This window comes from Scyliorhinus canicula, chromosome 8 (genome assembly GCF_902713615.1).
Source record: "Scyliorhinus canicula chromosome 8, sScyCan1.1, whole genome shotgun sequence".
In the NCBI taxonomy this organism is placed as follows: domain Eukaryota; kingdom Metazoa; phylum Chordata; class Chondrichthyes; order Carcharhiniformes; family Scyliorhinidae; genus Scyliorhinus; species Scyliorhinus canicula.
In genome coordinates this window covers 188,105,655-188,127,168 of record NC_052153.1, presented here as the reverse complement: position 1 = coordinate 188,127,168, position 21,514 = coordinate 188,105,655, and the positions used below count along the sequence as shown (strand labels likewise).

The window sequence follows — 21,514 nt, the reverse complement described above, 5'->3', positions numbered from 1 at the left end:
CCCCGTCTCGCTGTCGCCCCCCCGTCTCGCTGTCGCCCCCCGTCTCGCTGTCGCCCCCCCGTCTCGCTGTCGCCCCCCCGTCTCGCTGTCGCCCCCCCGTCTCGCTGTCGCCCCCCCCGTCTCGCTGTCGCCCCCCCGTCTCGCTGTCGCCCCCCCCGTCTCGCTGTCGCCCCCCCGTCTCGCTGTCGCCCCCCCCGTCTCGCTGTCGCCCCCCCGTCTCGCTGTCACCCCCCCGTCTCGCTGTCGCCCCCCAGTCACGGTCTCCCCCTTCTCGCTGTCACACACCCGTCTCGCTGCTCACCCCCTTGTAATCTACCGGGCTCCCACCCGTTTCTCTGTCACCCCCCCGTCTTCCCGCTGTCGCCCCCGTCCTCGCTGTCGTCCCACCCGTCTCGCTGTCGCCCCCCCCCCCCCCGCCCGAACTACAGTATAAATCTGACCCTATTTCCAGTTCTCTCCAGCGCTGACGAATAGTCATCCAGACTCCAAACGTTTGCTCCCTTCTCTCTCTCTCTTCACAGATGCTGTCAGACCCGCTGAGATTGTCCGGCATTTTCTGTTTCTGTTTCAGATTCCAGCGTCTGCAGTAACTGGCTTTTATCAATAGGCGCAATTTTAACCGGGTAGAGTTCCCTTTCCTTTGTGTTCCTAAAGAGTGAGTTTTTGAATCATATGATGCTGCACAGAGGGTGCCAATTAGTCTATTGTGGACGAGGAGTTAAATGATCCCGTTCCCTTGTTCTTCCAACATGGTTTCATAATGACTTTTCTCTGTCCAGTATTTATCTGCTGGCCTTGTTAATCCCAGTAAAATATTTACACGAGTCCCTTGTTCCTGCCAGAAACTTACTGAAATCATTTTTGTTTTTCTCCTCCTTCCTCCCCCATTTAGAGACTTGAAGCCAGAAAACATTCTGCTGGACGATCATGGTAAGATCCTTTCACTAAAACAGTTTTCCTGTTGCTCCGAATATAGAGGCACTGGACCGACATACACACGGACATGGCTCAGCAGCCAGCCACTTAGTTGAAGGGCAATTAGGGATGGGCATTAAGTGCTGGTCCAGCCAGCCTTGTCCACATCCATCAGTAACTTATCAAAAAAGAGATTTACAAGGTTGACACCAGAATAACCAGGGTGCCTCGGAAAGGGTCAACGGGCTGGGGGAACCGTTTTCTCTTGCGAAGCTTGAAGGGGGGACCAAAGTCGATCAAAACGATGGAAGGTTTTGATAGAATGTTTCCCCGTGTGGGGAAGAGCAGGATCAGAGAGTATCATCGGTGTGCACGGGATTTCGGAGAGTAACGGGACTGTGCGACTCGCTGCTATGTGGAGCAGCCGAGTACAGGAGAGAGGTATTTAAGAGAAATTTACGGAATAGAGTTTGTTTTTAATAAAGTTAGAGTACCCAATTATTATTTTTTCCCCCCCAATTAACGGGCAATTTCGCGTGGCCAATCCACCTACCCTGCACATCTTTGGGTTGTGGGTGGGGGTGAAACCCACGCAGACACGGGGGACAATGTGCAAACTCCACACGGGCAGTGACCCAGGGCTGGGATTCGAACCCGGGTCCTCAGTGCCGCAGCCCCAGTGCTAACCACTGCGCCGCCGTGCTACCCTTACAGAATAGAGTTAGTGATAAGAGGTTATGAACTCTTCCACGACATTGCAACGTACTTTATGGACTGTAGTCACCGTTGTGTTGTAGGAAGCACAGCAGCCAGTGTGCGCACAGAAAGATCCCACAAACAGCAACGACCCAGATCGCCTTGTTTTTTGGGGTGTCCATTGAGGGTTGAATATTGGCCGGGGCACTGGGGTGAACTCGCCTGCTTTTCTTTGCAAAAAGTGACAGGGGATCTTTCACAGCTTCCCGAGCAGGCAGATTGCGCATCGGTTTCCCACCTCGCTTGAAAGATGGAAGCTCCGACAGTGCAGCACCCCCTCAATACGGCATTGCACTGGGGCGTCGGCAGAGTTCGATGAGAAAGGTTTGGAGGAGTTTTTGAGCGGATGCCAGCATGGGCTCTTTGGGCCGAATGGCCTGTTTCTGTGCTGTCCTGTGTAGATATACTTGAGGGTTCTGGATAATCTGTTGAGCCACGGTGTTTGGAGGGAAGCCCGGGAATACTTACCAGTGAAGGCTGACGATCACATTGTGGAACTCATTATTGGGAGTCTAATGCTTCGAACGCCCAGCAATGTACAGGCCCGTTGGGACTGGATTAGTGAGGCCCGCACCTCAATAATGGAATGAGGCCAAGACTCACCACCTCCTCACTTTCCGTACTACAGTATCAGCAGAAAATATGATTCCACTTGATTCTATCTTTGTATCTCAACTTGGAATGGGGTTCACTGGCCAATACCATCGCAATCATGATGATTCATTCGGCACCCCCTTCAGCTCACTGAACTACCTTAGCTGCTGGGGGCTGCACGGTGGCGCAGTGGTTAGCATTGCTGCCTATGGCGCTATGGACCCGGGTTCGAATCCCGGCCCTGGGTCACTGTCCGTGTGGAGTTTGCACATTCTCCCCGTGTCTGCGTGGGTTTCACCCCCACAACCCAAAGATGTGCTGGTTAGGTGGATTGGCCACGCTAAATTGCCCCTTAATTGGGGAAAAAAAATAATTGGGTACTCTAAATTTATAAAAGAAAGTACCTTACCGCTGGTCAGTTTTAAAATGCTGATCCCTATTTTCTTTTCCAATTTAGTGTGGCCAAATCACCTACCCTGAACATCTATGGGTTGTGGGGTGAAACCCACGCAAAAACAGGGGAGAATGTGGGCTGATCCTATTTCTAGGGGCTGGTTTAACGCAAGGGCTAAACAGCTGGCTTGTAATGCAGAAGAAGGCCAGCAGCACGGTTCAATTCCCGTACCAGCCTCCCTGAACAGGCGCCGGAATGTGGCGACTAGAGGCTTTTTACGGTAACTTCATTTGAAGCCTACTTGTGACAATAAGCAATTGTTATTATTAGCTTCCGATCCCTGTATGGCCCTTTCCCCAGCCCCATTTCTACGTTTTCTACGTTTCTCTGTTTCTGGCCTCTTGACTGTTTCCGATTTTAACCGACCCACCGTTGGCGGCATATGTCCCAAGATCTGGGGTTTCCCTTTCTCCTCCTCCCAAAACGCTCTTCAAAATTTACCCCTTCTGATCAAGCTTTCGGTCAGCTGTACGTGGATCCCCTTAAGCGTTTCCCTGTCAACAGCAGTCCTGTGTAGAGCTTTGGGCCATTTCGCTACGTTGAAGGTGCTATAGTTGTTGTTCGGTCAAGGGCATTTTCTCTTGTTTTCCCTTCCCCTCCCCAATGTTCCCCTCACCTGCTTTGCTCTTTACTCTCAGGGCACATCAGGATTTCCGATCTGGGTTTAGCCGTACAGATTCCAGAGGGTGAGACGATTCGTGGGAGAGTCGGAACTGTAGGATACATGGGTGAGTACTGGAACCCTCGATCACAGCAGCAATAGGTGGGCCTGCTATTGATTGAAGACATTTCACTGCTAGTTCGAGTACTTTAGATGGATCTGTTTTTGTCCAATGTGTGCGGGAGGGTTTCCTGACACAGAATGTAGATAGGCCAACAAGAGGCGAGGCCACATTGGATTTGGTACTGGGTAATGAACCAGGACAGGTGTTAGACTTGGAAGTAGCTGAGCACTTTGGTGATAGTGAGCATAATTCAGTTACGTTTACTTTAGCGATGGAAAGGGATAGGTATATACCACAGGGCAAGAGTTATAGCTGGGGGAAAGGCAATTATGATGTGATGAGGCAAGACTTAGGATGCATAGGCTGGGGAAGGAAACTGCAGGGGATGGGCACAATTGAAATGTGGAGCTCGTTCAAGGAACACCTACTGCGTGTCCTTGATAAATATGTACCTGTCATGCAGGGAGGAAGTTGTCGAGCGAGGGAACCGTGGTTTACTAAAGTAGTTGAATCACTTGTCAAGAGGAAGAAGGAGGCTTGTGTAAAGATGAGACATGAAGGTTCAGTTAGTGCGTTTGAGAGTTACAAGTTAGCTAGGAAGGACCTAAAGAGAGCTAAGAAGAGCCAGGAGGGGACATGAGAAGTCTTTGGCAAGTCGGATCAAGGATAATCCTAAAGCTTTCTATAGGTATGTCAGGAATAAAAGAATGACTAGGGTAAGAGTAGGGCCAGTCAAGGACAGTAGTGGGAAGTTGTGCGTGGAGTCCGAGGAGATAGGAGAGATGCTAAATGAATATTTTTCGTCAGTATTCACACAGGAAAAAGACAATGTTGTCGAGGAGAGTACTGAGATACAGGCTACTAGACTAGAAGGGCTTGAGGTTAATAAGGAGGAGGTATTAGCAATTTTGGAAAGTGTGAAAATAGATAAGTCCCCTGGGCCAGATGGAATTTATCCTAGAATTCTCTGGGGATGCTATGGAGGAGATTGCAGAGCCTTTGGCTTTGATCTTTATGTCGTCATTGTCTACAGGAATAGTGCCAAAAGACTGGAGGATAGAAAATGTTGTCCCCTTGTTCAAGAAGGGGAGTAGAGACAATCCCGGTAGCTATTGACCAGTGAGCCTTACTTATATTGTGGGCAAAGTCTTGGAAAAGTTTATAAGAGATAGGATTTATAACCATCTAGAAAGGAATAATTTGATTAGGGATAGTCAACACGGTTTTGTGAAGGGTAGGTCGTGCCTCACAAAACTTATTGAGTTCTTTGAGAAGGTGACTAAACAGGTGGATGAGGGTAAAGCAGTTAATGTGGTGTATGTCGATTTCAGTAAAGCGTTTGATAAGGTTCTCCACGGTAGGCTATTGCAGAAAATACGGAGGCATGGGATTCAGGGTGATTTAGCGGTTTGGATCAGAAATTGGCTAGCTGTAAGAAGACAGACGGTGGTGGTTGATGGTAAATGTTCATCCTGGAGTTCAATTACTAGTGGTATACCACAAGGATCGGTTTTGGGGCCACTGCTGTTTGTCATTTTTATAAATGACCTGGAAGAGGGCGTAGAAGGATGGGTGAGTAAATTTGCAGATGACACTAAAGTCGGTGGAGTTGTGGACAGTGCAGAAGGATGTTGCAGGTTACAGAGGGATATAGATAAGCTGCAGAGCTGGGCTGACAGGTGGCAAATGGAGTTTAATGCAGAAAAGTATGAGGTGATTCAGTTTGGAAGGAATAACAGGAATACAGAGTACTGGGTTAATGGTAAGATTCTTGGTAGTGTGGATGAGCAGAGAGATCTCGGTGTCCATGTACATAGATCCCTGAAATGTGCCACCCAGGTTGATAGGGTTGTTAAGAAGGCATACGGTGTGTTAGCTTTTATTGGTAGAGGGATTGAGTTTCGCAGCCAAGAGGTCATGTTGCAGCTGTACAGAACTCTGGTGCGGCCGCATTTGGAGTATTGCGTGCAGTTCTGGTCGCCGCATTACAGGAAGGATGTGGAAGCATTGGAAAGGGTGCAGAGGAGATTTACCAGGATGTTGCCTGGTATGGAGGGAAGATCTTACGAGGAAAGGCTGAGGGACTTGAGGTTGTTTTCGTTAGAGAGGAGAAGGCTGAGAGGTGACTTGAAATGAAAATTGCTTATTGTCACGAGTAGGCTTCAATGAAGTTACTGTGAAAAGCCCCTAGTCGCCACATTCCGGTGCCTGTCCAGGGAGGCTGGTCCGGAAATCGAACCGTGCTGCTGGCCTGCTTTAAAAGCCAGCGATTTAGCCTGGTGAGCTAAACCAGCCCCTATGTCAGCCCCTACTTGATAGAGACATATAAGATAGTCAGAGGGTTAGGGGCTGGTTTAGCTCACAGGGCTAATCGCTGGCTTTTAAAGCAGACCAAGCAGGCCAGCAGCACGGTTCGATTCCCGTACCAGCCTCCCCGGACAGGCGCCGGAATGTGGCAACTAGGGGCTTTTCACAGTAGCTTCATTGAAGCCTACTCGTGACAATAAGCGATTTTTTTTTTTTAGATAGGGTGGGCAGTGAGAGTTTCTTTCCTCGGATGGTAATGACGAACACGAGGGGACATAGCTTTAAATTGAGGGGTAGTAGATATAGGACAGATGTCAGAGGTAGGTTCTTTACTCAGAGAGTAGTAAGGGCGTGGAATGCTCTGCCTGCAACAGTAGTAGACTCGCCAACATTAAGGGCATTTAAATGGTCATTGGATAGACATATGATATCCAATGATAAGGGAATAGCGTAGATGGGCTTTAGAGGGGTTTCACAGGTTGGCGCAACATCGGGGGCCGAAGGGCCTGTACTGCACTGTTATGTTCTATGTTCTGTGTTCATTTTGCCGCAGAACTCCGAGATTGAGTTTTACAGAAATTACAGTATTTCAGCCCCCAGGTGAAAAACAGTTTCTTCCCCTCCGTTACCAGACTCCTGAATCACGTTCTTGTGAACTGAACTTCCTTACCGAGTAGTACTACGCTGCTTCACCCAATGTCTGCATCTTTTTAAAAAACATTTAGAGTATCCAATTATTTTTTTTCAATTAAGGGGCAATTTAGCGTGGCCAATCTACCGACCCTGCACATCTTTGGGATGTGGGGGTGAGACCCACGCAGACACGGGGAGAATGTGCAAACTCCACACGGGCCGGGATTTGAATCCGGGTCCTCAGCACCGTGAGGCAATAGTGCTAACTACTGCGCCACCGTGCTGCCCTCCAATGTCTATTTCTATGTATTTATATTGTGCATCTATCGTATGCCCCATGTTTTCCATGTATGGAACGATCTGCCTGGACTGTAAGCAGAACACTGCACCTCTGTACACGTGACAGTAGTCACGTGGCTGGTTTAGCACAGGGCTAAATCGCTGGCTTGTAAAGCAGACCAAGGCAGGCCAGCAGCCGGTTCAATTCCCGTACCAGCCTCCCTGGACAGGCACCGGAATGTGGCAACTAGGGGCTTTTCACAGTAACTTCATTGAAGCCTACTTGTGACAATAAGCGATTATTATTTTTATTATTACCACTGTTTAATCTCTCCTCACACTTCAATATCTGTAGTTCAGGTGTAACTCGATAAATCTAGGATCCTGTCTGTTATCATAGAATTTACAGGGCAGAAGGAGACCATTCGGCCCATTGTGTCTGTACCGGCCCTTGGAAAGAGCATCCCACTTAAGCCCACACTTCCAACCTATCCCCGTAACCGTACCTAACCTTTTTGGACACTTAAGGGCAATTTAGCGTGGCCAATCCACATAACCTGAACATCTTTGGACTGTGGGAGGAAACCCACGCAGACACGGGGAGAACGTGCAGAGTCCGCACAGACAGTGGCCCAAGCCGGGAATCGAACCTGGGACCTTGGAGCTGTGATGCAACTGTGCTACCTCTCCCCAAATCAGAGCATGATAGCTTCTATAAGCCAACCTGGGTAGCCCCGGGGCGTTCCAAGGTGCTGTCCAGGCAATGCACTCACAGCTATAATGGAAGAATGGTGGCAGCCAATTTATGCACAGCAAGCTCTGATTCGGGCAAGAGGTGTACCCACTGAACTAGCGTTTGAAAGGTGTCGGGCGGAGGCTGTTGTGGAGTATTGATACTGGGACCGAATGGCCTGCATCTGCACTGAGAGTTCTGAGTCACACTCCTTTTGTTTCTAAGCTCCGGAGGTCATCAACAACGAACGTTACTCCTTCAGCCCTGACTGGTGGGGACTCGGCTGTTTGCTTTTTGAGATGATCCAGGGTCAGTCGCCTTTCCGAAAACGTAAGGAAAAGGTGAAACGGGAGGAGGTTGATCGGCGAGTCAAAGAGGACAGGGAAGAGTATTCCGATAAATTCACGGAGGAGCCGCGTTCCATCTGTAGCATGGTGAGTAAGCTGGTTTCTGTTGGTGAAAAGCTGATCAGAAAAGGTGCCCCCTTCCCTGCCCCGGGATCACCCTGCGATGTGTTTTATCTGGGCTGTTTGTGTTAGCCCAGGGTAGGGGAGAGCCTGATAGCAGAGCCTGGGGCACGGGCTACCTGCAGCGCTCCTTGTGTTGGGCTCTTTGCTGCACCATTGGAGGCCGTGCCCTTTAGTTGCTTCGGCCCTGGCTGGCGGAATTCTCCCTTCAAACATCTCTACCACTTTGTCCTTTTTAAAAACGCTTCTTAAAATCTGCCTCTTTGATCATCTTTTGGTCACCTACTTTGCATTGCCTTCTGTCCGATTACGTGCTACGGCAAAGCATCTTTAGATGTTTTACTACATTGAAGGGGCTATGTAACTTCTAATTGCTGTTTAAACATTAAATTAATTTTTATTCAATTTAAATTTTAGATGATGTAAAATGTATTTGGTATGGTGTTTCTGAAGTGTTTTGGATATAAACTGTATCATGAGCTAATTAGTTTGGTATGATAAATTTTGAGCCAGGTTATTTTGGATGTATCTTTTAAAAAAAAAAATTTAGAATACCCAATTCATTTTTTTTCCAAAGGGGCTGATTTAGCACAGGGCTAAATAGCTGGCTTTTAAAGCAGACCGAGGCAGGCCACCAGCACGGTTCAATTCCCGTACCAGCCTCCCCGAACAGGCGCCGGAATGTGGCGACTAGGGGCTTTTCACAGTAACTTCATTTGAAGCCTACTCGTGACAATAAGCAATTTTAATTTTTCATTTCAATTTAGCATGGCCAATCCACGAATCCTGCACATAAGACCATAAGACATAGGAGCGGAAGTAAGGCCATTCGGCCCATCGAGTCCACTCCACCATTCAATCATGGTTGATTTGAGTCATCTTTGGGATGTGGGGGTGAAACCCATGCAAACATGGGAAGAATGAGAAACTCCACATGGACAGTGACCCGGGGCTGGGATCGAACCTGGGACCTCGGCACCGTGAGGCAGCAGTGCTAACCATTGCGCCGCCGTGCTGCCCGATTTACCTAATTTTAATGCAGGCATGTGCCTAACAGTTTGCTAATATCAATGTGAAAATTAATTGGGACCAATATTAAACACCCAACTGGAGTAATGTGTCCAGTTCTGAGCACCACTTCAGGGAGAATGTGAAGACGTTGGAGGGGGGTGTAGAAGAGATTCACAAGAATGGTTTCAGAGATGAGGAACTTCAGTTCCGTAGATGGAATGGACAAGTTAGGACTGCTTTCCTTGGGGTGGAGAGGTGAAGAAGAGATTTGATAGAGAATTTGTTATGATCCAGCAGTTATTAATTACTGCGCAAACCGAATTCTAAAGGGAAACTTGGCCCACGTATCGCAACCATTTTGTTTGTATTTTGATGATGTGAGGAAAAGTCGATTGAATTGAAAAACTACAAATTCCAACATAATTTTTCAGGTTTTAGACTTTAAATTTAAACGTTTATTTACAAAAGTCTCACTTAGTTAGACACACAGGTAAACACAGTCAAGGCAATACTCCCTTATAGATGTTTAGCTATGAAATTCCAGTAACATTGCACAAGGCAAACCCGCTGTTGCTGTAGGAAAGGTATACCTTGACCTCACTTCCACTCTGCTGTGGAAATTCAAGAAACTTCAAAATTTATACCCTGCTTTCTGGAAAACAGGCACTTTTTCTGGCTTGGCTTGATTGGCTGTTTCAAGCTTTGCCCCAGGAGGTCTCACACAGCCACCACCCAACACAGCTCAAAATCTCCCCTTAAATATCCTTTTTCTCTTTCATCTTCAATTCCATTGTCCTTAGCGCCTCTTTGAATGTAGCTTTTCCTAAATATTTCATGTTCTCCCTATTGCCCCCACATTCGGGTCAAATAAAATGTAATAATATTTCCCTGTTTATTTATGATTTTTTTCCAAGTTGCAAAACCTTTTACTCCCTTTTGAAACTTAACAGCTGAAGGTCCAAACCCTTACTTATCCCCTAATACAAATTTCTACCCACTTCTTGATTACTTAGAGGATATTCACTTGGCCATGCCTCCCGGAATGCATGGGAGTCCACACCGAGTAGAATAAAGAACAGGGCAGCACGGTGGCGCCGTGGGTTAGCCCTGCAGCCTCACGGCGCCGAGGTCCCAGGTTCGATCCCGGCTCTGGGTCACTGTCCGTGTGGATTTTGCACATTCTCCCAGTGTTTGCGTGGGTTTCGCCCCCACAACCCAAAAGATGTGCCGGGTAGGTGGATTGGCCACGCTAAATTGCCCCTTAATTGGAAAAAATTAATTGGGTAATCTAAATTTTAAAAAAAGAATAAAGAACTTTGGTTAATTTACGGTTGTGTTATATATATACAACTCACGGTAGATCCCTACCAGGTCTCTTCACAGTTATACATAGCTGAATGGAGTGCCCTCGCCCCTCAGCGGAGGAGCTCACACTCCACGACAACCGTGGGGAAGACAGTCATTCCCACCCCATAGGTTCTGTGTGGGATATGACACATTTAACACCTACAGTCCTATCATGTCTCCAACTGTACCAGACGATCAGTCCCCAGCTTACTTATTTTCACACATAGACAGAAGCTTCGCAGAATACCGCAATAGGGCAACACAGGTATTTCATGGATTTCAAAAGGGAGTTGGATTATTAGCTGAAGAGAAAAGACTTGCAGGACTGCGGGGAAAATACTGGCAGAGGCGCTAGGTAGGTCAGTTGCTCTTGCAGAGAGCCAGCACAGACAGACGAAGGGCTGAAGGGCCTCCTCCTGCCCTCTGACCACCCCGAGATTCTGGAGTGTATTTTTACGTTGACGGTATTTTCATGCACCTCGCCGGCTTTTTTTGCAGTTGCTGAACAAAGATCCAAAACAGCGGCTGGGCTGCCAAGGAGGAGGAGCTGGTGAGGTGAAGCAACATCCCATATTCCGACACATCAACTTCAAAAGGCTGGAGGCAAACATGTGGGACCCTCCTTTTGTTCCAGATGTGAGTGTGTGTGTGTGTGTGTGTGTGTGTGTGTGTAGGTGTGTAGCGACTTCGAGATTGTCACAGAGAAAAGCTACAAGTTTGCCTGCGCGATAACAGTGCGGCTTTCATATCGAGTTCTAGCCCCTGCTCAACTATGAATTTATTATGTAAAGTGGTAAGACCAAACTCTGCATCTTTACGGAGTAAGGCCCTGCTGGAGGAGGGGGGTGGGTGGAGAGGCCCCCCCCCCTCTCCACCCACCCCCCTCCTCCAGCAGGGCCTTACTCAGTGTTGAGGAAGAGGGACGGGAGGAGTAATGTGGATTGATTTGGCAGCCCTGACCCCATTTGCTGACTCCCTTTTTTTTGTCTATCGGCCCTTTCGGTTGAAATATCCCAAAGCCTCCACCTGGAAGAGCAGTGGAAATCTTAGCAACGTTCTCACTCAGCTTCCCTCAACCTTCATCGCTAAAACAGCTTAATGCAGGAAAGTGCAGCAGACAGACCATTCTGCCCAATTGGTCTGTGCTGGTGCTCCTAACCCCGCCCCCCCCCCCCCTATTTAATCTCACACGATCACCGTCTTCCTTTCCCGCACGTGTTGATGCAGCTTCCCCTTCCGATCATCGCTGTCGGGTATCGTGCCGCTGTCTGTGGGATCTTGCTGTGCTCATTGGCATCTCCTGCAGTCCTGCGATGACTGCACTCCGAAAGGGCTTCACGGCCAGGGGAGGTTGTGAAAGGCGTTGGCCTGAAAGCAGCTTTTCGGTTTGTTTTGCAGCCCAGAGCTGTTTACTGCAAAGACGTCCTGGATATCGAGCAGTTCTCCACGGTCAAAGGGGTAAATCTGGATCCAACAGACGATGACTTCTACTCCAAATTCGTCACGGGCAGCGTCTCCATTCCCTGGCAAAACGAGGTAACGTAACTTTGTTCGTAGTCCGTAAGCAGCCGAAATACGTGGAAGGCCTCTGGTTATGAGGAGCCAGATGCCAAGTACTAATGGTGGGAGCTAATGTTGAGAGCAGAGTTTTCTTTTGTTCAGATTAGTCCATATGTCCTGGCCCCTTCTACCTGTTCCAGTGATATGGGGAGATCCCATCACAGCCAGATAGTTCGGATGAACCTTTATAAACTGCTGGCCCTGTCCCAGATACCATTCTAGAATATTCCTCGCGCACCCTCGCCATGGACATCCGCCCAGTCCATCACACGAACCTGCCTCCCATCCATTGACTCCAACTACACCTCCAGGCTGCCTGGGAAAAGGGGGCAGCATAATCAAAGACCCCTCCCACCCGGCTTACTCACACTTCCAACTTCTTCCATCGGGCAGGAGATACAGAAGTCTGAGAACACGCACGAACAGACTCAAAAACAGCTTCTTCCCCACTTACCAGACTCCTAAATGACCCTCATATAGACTGACCTCATTAACACTACACCCTGTATGCTTCACCCGATGCCGGTGCTTATGTAGTTATATTGTATACCTGTGTTGCCCTATTATGTATTTTCTTTTATTCCCTTTTCTTCCCATGTACTTAGTGATCTGTTGAGCTGCTCGCAGAAAAATACTTTTCACTGTACCTCGGTACACGTGACAATAAACAAATCCAATCCATCCTAAGATGCGGTGCCCACAATTACCTGAGCTGAGGCAGCATTACGTCCATTATGTCTAGGTGTGGGCACCACACCATGGGGAGGATGTTGAGGCCTTGGCGAGGGTTCACAAGGAATGTACTAGAATGGTCTCGGGGTTGAGGCTGTTGAGTGATGGGGAGAGAGTAGCAAAACTGGGACTGGTCTCTTTAAAGGTTAAGGGAAGATTTAGTAGAGCTGATTAAAAGTATCACGGGTACTGATTGAGGAAATAGGGTTGGTAACCAGAGGGCACAAATTTTTTAAAAAAAAATAATTTTTATTCAAATTTTCAACAAATTTTAACCAACCAAACAAGAGAAAAACAGTACCCCCCCCCCCCCCCCCCCAAAATACAAGAGCAATAAATTAACATTAAAAACAAACATGAAGCCATTGAACCAAACCCCCATCTCCCATAACAAACAGGTAACACCTCCACCCATTCCCCCCCGCCCCCCGGGTTGCTGCTGAAGTTGACCACCCTCTAATGCTCCGCCAGGAAGTCTAGAAACGGCTGCCACCGCAGGAAGAACCTTTGCACCGACCCCCTTAGGGCAAACTTGACCCTCTCCAGTTTGATGAACCCAGCCACGTTGTTGATCCAGGATTCCGCGCTTGGGGCTTTGCGTCCCTCCACTGTAAAAGAATCCTGCGCCGGGCTACCAGGGACGCAAAGGCCAGAATACCGGCCTCTTTCGCCTCCTGCACTCCCGGCTCCGATGCTACCCCGAAAATTGTGAGCCCCCAGCCCGGCTCCACCCTGGAGCCAACCACCCTTGACAAAGTCCCAGCAACCCCCCTCCAATGCAGGACATGCCCAAAACATGTGGGTGTGATTCGCTGGGCTCCCCGAACACCTCCCACACCTGCCCTCTCCCCCAAAGAACCGGCTCAGCCTTGTCCCAGTCATATGCGCTCTATGCAGCTTTAGTTGGATTAAACTAAGTCTCGCGCAAGAGGAGGAGGAATTCACCCTCCCCAAAGCATCCGCCTACGTCCCCTCATCGATCTCCTCTCCCAGCTCCTCCTCCCACTTCTCTTTCAGCTCTTCCACTGAGACCTCCTCCCCCTCCTGCATCACTTGGTAGATTGCCGAGATCCTCCCCTCGGCAACCCACATCCCCGAGAGCACCCTGTCCTGAACCCCCCTTGGCGGCAACAGTGGAAACTCCGGCACCTGCCGCCTAACAAACGCCCTGATCTGCATATACCTGAAGGTATTTCCTGGGGGGAGACCCCACCTCCCCTCCAACTCCTCTAAGGTCGCAAACTTCCCATCGAGGAAGAGGTCCCCCATCCGCCTGATACCTGCCCTGTCCCAGCTCAAAAACCCTCCGTCCATCCTCCCTGGTACAAACCGGTGGTTCCCCCGTATCGGGGACCAAACTGAAGCCTCCCCCCCCCCCCCCCCCCATGCCGCCTCCACTGCCCCCAGATTTTGAGGGTAGGCCACCACCACCGGGCTCGTAGAATATCTTGCTGGGGGGAGCGGAAACAGTGCCTCTAGGCTCGTGCCCACACAGGACGCCATCCTCTTCCATGCCGCCCCCTCCATCACCCACCTACGTATCATGGCCACGTTCGCAGCCCAGTAGTACCCACACAGGTTGGGCAGCGCCAAACCCCCCCACTTCCCTACCCCGCTCCAGGAATACCCTCCTCACCCTCTGGGTCTTCTGCGCCCACACAAACCCCGTAATACTCCTACTGACCCTCATGAAAAAAGCCTTCGGAACCATGATAGGTAAACACTGGAAGAGGAACAGAAACCTCGGGAGCACCGTCATTTTGACCGACTGGACCCTGCCCGCTAGGGAAAGTGGCAACACATCCCACCTCCTAAACTCCTCCTCCATCTGCTCCACCAGCTTCAGAGGGCATGATTTAAAGGGATTGGCAGGGATGAGATGAGGAGAAATTCTTTGATGCAACCGAAGGGTTGTTGTGACCTGGACCAAAGATTCACTGCTCGAAAAGAGAGTGGAAGCGGATTCAATCAGAACTTTCAAAAGGGAATGGGAGAAATACTCAAAGGAAAAAAAATGCAGAGATATAGGGAAAGAGTAGGGAAGTGGGACTAATTATGTAGCTCTTTTATGGAACTGACACACTATGGGTTGAAAGGCCTCTTCTTGTAATGTGATCTCCAGCTCACATCCCATGAATAAATAAAATAATGTTTTGCCAGAATTGCTGAGTTTTTCCAGCGCACAGTTGTTTCACAGTTCCAGGGTCCCACGTTCGATTCCCGGCTTGGGTCACTGTCTGTGCGGAGTCTGCACGTTCTCCCCGTGTCTGTGTGGGTTTCCTCCCACAGTCCAAAGATGCACAGGTTAGGTGGATTGACCATTTTAAATTGCCCTCCGTGTCCAAAAAAGTTAGCTGGGGTTACTGAGATAGGGAAGAGGCGTGGGCTTAAGTAAGGTGCTCTTTCCAAGAGATGGTGCAGACTCAATGGGCTGAATGGCCTCCTTCTGCACTGTAAATTCTATAATTCTATGACGTCAGAATTACTGCGTCAGTAATCAAGACGTAAGGCAGCACGGTGGCGCAGTGGGTTAGCCCTTCTGCCTCTAGGCGCCGAGGTCCGGGTTCAATCCCGGCCCTGCGTAACTGTCCGTGTAGAGTTTGCACATTCTCCCCGTGTTTGCGTGGTTTTTGCCCCCACAACCTAAAGATGTGCAGGCTAGGTGGATTGACCACGCTAAATTGCCCCTTAATTGGAAAAAATTAATTGGGAACTCTTAAAATTTTAACAAAAAAAAGAAAAAAAAAGTAATCGAGATGTATTGAGATAAAGCAAATTCAAACCGAGAATTTGTATTAAGTTTTTTTTTAAAGAAGTGCTAATACCCACAAAAATGCCCATGAAGTAGTTGATCATCTTTATTGTCACAAGTAGGCTCACGTTAACACTGCAATGAAGTTACTGTGAAAAGCCCCTAGTCGCCACATTCCTGGCGCCTGTTCGGGTACACTGAGGGAGAATTCAGAATGTCCAATTCACCTAACAGCACATCTTTCGCGACTTGTGGGTGAAAACTCAGCACCCGGAGGAAACCCTCGCAGCCACAGGGAGAACGTGCAGACTCCGCACAGAAGGTGACCCAGGGACCGAACCTGGGACCCTGGTGCTGTGAAGCAACTGTGCTACCGTAGATCATCACGAAATTTAACTTGTGTCACTCGTAGCTCAGTTGGCAGCACGCTCGCTTCTGAATCGCAAGGTCCTGGGTTCGAGGCCCACTCCAGGGCTTGAGCCCAGACGTAAAGGCCAACACTCCAGTGCAGCGCTTGATGCAGTGCTGCATCGTCAGAGGTGCAATCTTTCAGCTGAGACGTCAAACCAAGGTGCCTGCTCAGGTGGATGGAGAAGATCCCATGGCACCAGTTCGCGAAGGTGAACCCCACCCCCCGCCCCCTGTTGAGCTGACCGATCTTTATCCCTCTTATGGGCATCACGCAAAAAAAAAGACAGATGACCTGCTCATTATCACCTTGAGCTCAAATTAGCTGCTGGATTTCCTACAGCAATGACTGCCCTTCAGAAAGTGCTTCATTGGCTTCACAACACTTTGAGATGTCTGGTGGCGATGTCGAGCGCTGTATAAATTCAAGTCTTCCTCTTATTTTAAAAAAAAAAGACAACCTCATTTGGTTCACTTCCATTCCAAAGAAGAGTCGTATTGGACTCGAAATGGTAATCTTGTTCCTCACTCCATCAATGCTGCCAGAATTGCTGAGTTTTTCCAGCACTTTCTGTTTTTTATACCGGTTTCACCGAAGTCCTTTGGGGAAGGAAATGTTCTTGGTCCCTCTGGCCTCTATGTGACTCTAAATGTAAGTGTCGCTACAGTCCCAGAGGACCACAGGCTGCTCTCCCCTTGCAGAGAGAGAGAGAGAGAGCTGACTGGTGGTGGTTTAACCTGAGGGTCACCACACCTCAGGCGAGGGTCAAGGTTGAGAAGGCGGGGTCTTTCTGTAACTCTAAACCCATTCCAAAAGCTCTTAACTACCCTCCAAAAGTAGCCAAGCAAAGTCGCTCAGCCGTCCCAGTGGGAGAAGTCCCACCACCACCTCAGGGCAACAACGGTTGCGTAATAAATGCTGACCTGCCAGCGACCCATACAAATCCTGAGAACGAATACCGAAAGAAATTGCCATCTTATTATTTTCCGTAAATTAGATTTTTTTTAATTGTGCTGCAGATGATCGACACAGAGTGCTTTAAAGAGGTAAATACCTACGGGATTGATGGGGCCTTATCACCAGATCTGGACAGCAACAAGCCTAACCCACCTCCGAAACGGGGCCTTTTGTACAGGCTTTGCAGACGTGAGGTAAGCCACTTTTAATGGCGTAATAGACGTCTCCTCCCATATTGGGGAAATGGCTCTAACCATCTGTCAACGTTGTAGAAGTCAATTGCAAAGCAGCACTTCAATCATATTAAGTGGGCCATGTTTTCTGTGCGCTTGAGAAACTCCGTATGTCGCACTCTTGCTCGGAGTCAGAGAATGAGTCCGTCCATGCCTTTGCTGCCGCCAGATGTGACTGCCACCCTCCGGGATATCCAGTTTTAGACTCTTGGCATTCCTGATTTTAATCATTGGACCATTGGTGACCGTGTCTTTAGCTTCCAAGGCCCTGAGCTCTGGAATCTCCTCCCTGACCTCCCCTTTCTCTCCTTTAAGTCCATAAGACATAATAATAATAATCGTTTATTGTCACATGTAGGCTTCAATGAAATTACTGTGAAAGGGGCAGAATTAGGCCATTCGGCCCATCGTGTCTGCTCCGCCATTCAATCATCGCTGATATTTTCTGCTCCCCATAACCCCTGATCCCCTTATTAATCAAGAACCTATCTATCTCTGTCTTAAAGACAATCAGTGGTTTGGCCTCCACAGCCTACTGCGGCAAAGAGTTCCACAGATTCACCACCCTCTGGCTGAAGAAATTCCTCCTCATCTCTGTTTTAAAGGATCGCCCCTTTAGTCTGAGATGGTGTCCTCTGGTTCTAGTCTTTCCTACAAGTGGAAACATCCTCTCCACGTCCACTCTATCCAGGCCTCGCTTAAAACTCTTGGACCAAACTGCCCTAATATCAGTTTAAGTGGATAAGCAACATATTTCATCTGGTAAAGCACCTGAGGTAATGTCCAAGCCTGACTCTGGAGCATTGGACACAAAATGTAAGCTGTTCAGCCCATGTGACATAGTGCCATGTGGTTAGAGGCTCTACAGCCTCTCAGACGGGCTATAGAACTGAAGTGCTATTTGCCCCTCGAATGCTGCATGAACATTTCCATGGCCGCTATTTCAAGGGGAGAGCAGAGAGATTCTTCCTGGTTTCCGGGCCAATATTGATCCCTCAAAACAACATCACGGAAGCAAAGTATCTGGTCATTATCTAATTTTGTGGAATCTTGCTATGCAGAAATATTCTGCCTTGTATCATACAATACGGCAGGTTGCTCCACCTCAAAAGTACGTCATTAGCTCTCAAGTCCTTTGGAACACTCAGATGCAAATGAAATTAGCACAGCACTGTAGTCAATTTAACCAGGAAACCTTGGCCGGTGACCAAACTTGTCTAATCTCACAAGAATTACCATTTTTCTTTTTATTCATTTTCACGGGATGTGGGCTTCGCTGGCTGGGCCAGCGTTTGTTGCCCATCCCGAATTGCTCTTGAGAAGGTGGCGGTGAGCTGCCTTCTTGAACCGCTGCAGTCCATGTGGTGTAGGTACACCCACAGTGCTGTAAGGGAGGGAGATCCATGACTTTGACCCAGCAACAGTGAAGGAATGACGATATATTGCCAAATCAGGACAGTGAATGACTAGTAGTGGAACTCCCAAGTGGTGGTGTTCTCAGGTATCTGCTGCCCTTGTCCTTCTAGATGGTTGTGGGTTTGGGAGGTGTTGTCTAAGGGAGCCTTGGTGTGTTCCTACTGTGCTTTGGTAGTGCAGGGTTTGAATGTTTGTGGAAGGGGGGCAATCAAGGGGGCTGCTTTGTCCTGGATGGTGTTGAGCTTCTTGAATGTTGTTGAAGTTGCACTCATTCAGGCAAGTGGGGAATATTCCATCGCACTCCTGAATTGCGCCTTGAAAAGACCCACTCTAAATCTCTTCTCATCGAACACCTGGGGAAGGCAGTGGTACTGTCACTGGACCAGTAATCCAGAGACCCAGGACAATGCTCCGGGAACCTGGGTTCGAATCCCACCTGGAATTAAAAGCCTAATGATAATCATGAAATCATTGTCGACTGTCATAAAAACCCATCTGGTCCACTAATGTCCTTTGGTGAAGGAGATCTCCCTTCCTTGCCTGGTTTGACCCGCATGTTATTCCAGATCCACAATAATATGGTTAACCCTTAAATACCTTCTGAAGTGCCGGGGCTGGGCAATAAATGCAGGCCCAGCCAGCGATGCCCACATCCGACGAATGAATGAATAAAAAAGCTCCTTCATCCCAGGAATCAATCTAGGGAACCTAAATTGCACCACCTCCTCCATGGACTTGCATTCTTCCTTAGGTAAGGAAACAAAAACGTCACAGTTTCATGAACTAATATGCACGTTTTGTTTCTTGTTTTACCACTTGTTCTAGGTCTGTTTCAAAAGTAGCTTCAGTGATGACGAAGACGACCCGACAAAGATTCTGTAGCTGCCAAGCTTACCGTACATTACCAAGATCAGAAAAGTAAACTTGATGTATTTCAGGTTAAACTGGGAACATGTATTAAAATGTATTATATTGCAACAAAAAAAAAACTGCTGTATGAGTTTACATATTTTGTACATTTGTACTTGAATTATGTCCTAGATGTATATTTTCACTAAAAGTTGTACAAGAAGCCATATATTAAGTACCACTTGAATGCACACATTAATTTTAGCAGGAATGACTTTGGAATTATCTATTTAAAAGTTTATTTTTAATTATTTTTTTAAAAATCGATAAAGCACAGCAATGTTAATTGTGGTGTGCGGTTTTGCAAATTGTAATTCAAGAGTAACTTGGCTGGATTTTATTTCAGTACAGAATGGGCCTATGCACACAAGCATTTGCTGTCTAAGTGCTTGCTAATGAGTATACCACAGAGTATGTATGTGTATGCATGTGTGTGCGTTTAAATGTATATGTGTGTTTATGTATATATGTATATATAAATATATATATATATATATATATATAGGCGTGGCCTGGAATATCACTTAGTGGTCCAGGTAAAGTCTGCCTCAATGCAAATTGTGTGAATTTTCTAAGTTTTCAGTTACTTTGCCTTGGTTCTGTTGGAATTGAATCCTTGTTGCTGTGTTCATAGGCCTAACGTTTCATCATTACAACAGATCTTAACTGAGGTCACTGATTTACACTCTTCAGGGAGAACAGGACAGAATTAACCCTCAAATAAGAAACAGATGCACTTGATGTCTCTTCATTCCAAACCGATTAGAATGTGATTCCGCCCCGTCAGCTGACAGGCCGCTGAAAATCCTGTCCTATTTTTAAAAATTAAATTTAAATTAGGCAGGGCGCCATTATTTACTTGCGCTTCGTTCTGTAAACGGGGCCGAGTCACACAATGTGGCTTCCTCCTCGAATGCCAATTTAAAAAAGATAAATTTAGAGTACCCAATTCATTTTTTTCCAATTAAGGGGCAATTTAGTGTGTTTAATCCACCTACCCTCCACATCTTTGGGTTGTGGGGGCGAAACCCACGCAAACACGGGGAGAATGTGCAAACTAAGCACGTCAGTGACCCAGAGCCGGGATCGAACCTGGGTGCCGTGAGGCTGCAGGGCTAACCCCACTGTGCCACCGTGCTGCCCTCTCGAATGCCGATTTAAAAAAAAAAAAAAAATCCCCGGAATCCCATCTGATCAAAGCGGAACTTGACTCAACCAGCCAAGGTGAAACAGTGGCCCCGGTAATTGTTTGAAAGTTTTGTAACCTCATTTATCTGTGGATGCATTCCCGTATTTATCTTATCTATAAACCAGAAGTTCTGGCGACATTTGGATTCACCTGTACCAAACTTTAAAAGTTTTTTCCCTCTTGGTTTATTCTACCTTCGACTCATTTACCAGATGCTGTAAAAGATTTAAGTTGATCTTTTTTTTTTATTCCGTAATATTGACTTCCGTGGTTTCAATGTCTTGCACTAAGTGCCATTTTATTTTTTAGATGTTGCCTGTTCTCGAGAGATTTTTCAAATGTGTTTAAAACAAAAAAGCATGTGGTTATTGTACCTGCAGAATTGTTGATGATCAGACAGCTCTGCACCACTCAGATATCCGAATCTCATGTTGAACAGGCTTGATTCCATTAAACTCTGGTGACCAGTTTTGTGCTAATATAAGTCATGTGTTTATTTTTTAATCCCGCGTGTATATCCTTCCTGAACTGGCAAACTTCAATTCTAGCCTAGTATCACTGGGATTCTTTTTTTTAAATTCTGTTTTGAGCGTTTTAAATTAATAAATACTGCCATTTGTATACAGTTCCATTGTCTGACGTTGGTGCAGTTGCATTTGTTCATTTACTGTCACCCTCCCGCTCAGCAACGTTCTCAGATAGTCACACATGGGGCAGCAGGGTAGCATGGTGGTTAGCATAAATGCTTCACAGCTCCAGGGTCCCAGGTTCGATTCCCGGCTGGGTCACTGTCTGTGTGGGGTCTGCACGTCCTCCCCCTGTGTGCGTGGGTTTCCTCCGGGTGCTCCGGTTTCCTCCCACTGTCCAAAGATGTGCGGGTTAGGTGGATTGGCCATGCTAAATTGCCCGTAGTGTCCTAATAAAAGTAAGGTTAAGGGGGGGGGTTGTTGGGTTACGGGTATAGGGGGGATACGTGGGTTTGAGTGGGGTGATCATGGCTCGGCACAACATTGAGGGCCGAAGGGCCTGTTCTGTGCTGTACTGTTCTATGTTCTATGTTCTATGTTCTAATGCAGCAGGTGGAGGAGGTGCTCCGATCCCTGTATCATTGATTCACATTCCCATCCTTTCTTGCA

At 47.7% G+C, this 21,514-nt stretch overlaps 1 protein-coding gene across 1 annotated transcript in view; it reads left to right on the top strand.

Annotated features, from left to right (window-relative positions):
- Positions 1 to 21,004, top strand: part of LOC119969941 (G protein-coupled receptor kinase 6-like) — a 158,939-nt gene extending 137,935 nt beyond the window's left edge. The window contains exons 9-15 of the mRNA XM_038803909.1: positions 766 to 930; positions 3,358 to 3,447; positions 7,622 to 7,830; positions 10,720 to 10,857; positions 11,620 to 11,757; positions 16,694 to 16,825; positions 19,106 to 21,004. Of these exons, the coding sequence (XP_038659837.1) occupies positions 766 to 930; positions 3,358 to 3,447; positions 7,622 to 7,830; positions 10,720 to 10,857; positions 11,620 to 11,757; positions 16,694 to 16,825; positions 19,106 to 19,162 (929 nt within the window). The 3' untranslated portion in view covers positions 19,163 to 21,004. The remainder of the gene's footprint in view (positions 1 to 765; positions 931 to 3,357; positions 3,448 to 7,621; positions 7,831 to 10,719; positions 10,858 to 11,619; positions 11,758 to 16,693; positions 16,826 to 19,105) is intronic.
- The last annotated feature ends 510 nt before the right edge of the window (positions 21,005 to 21,514 follow it).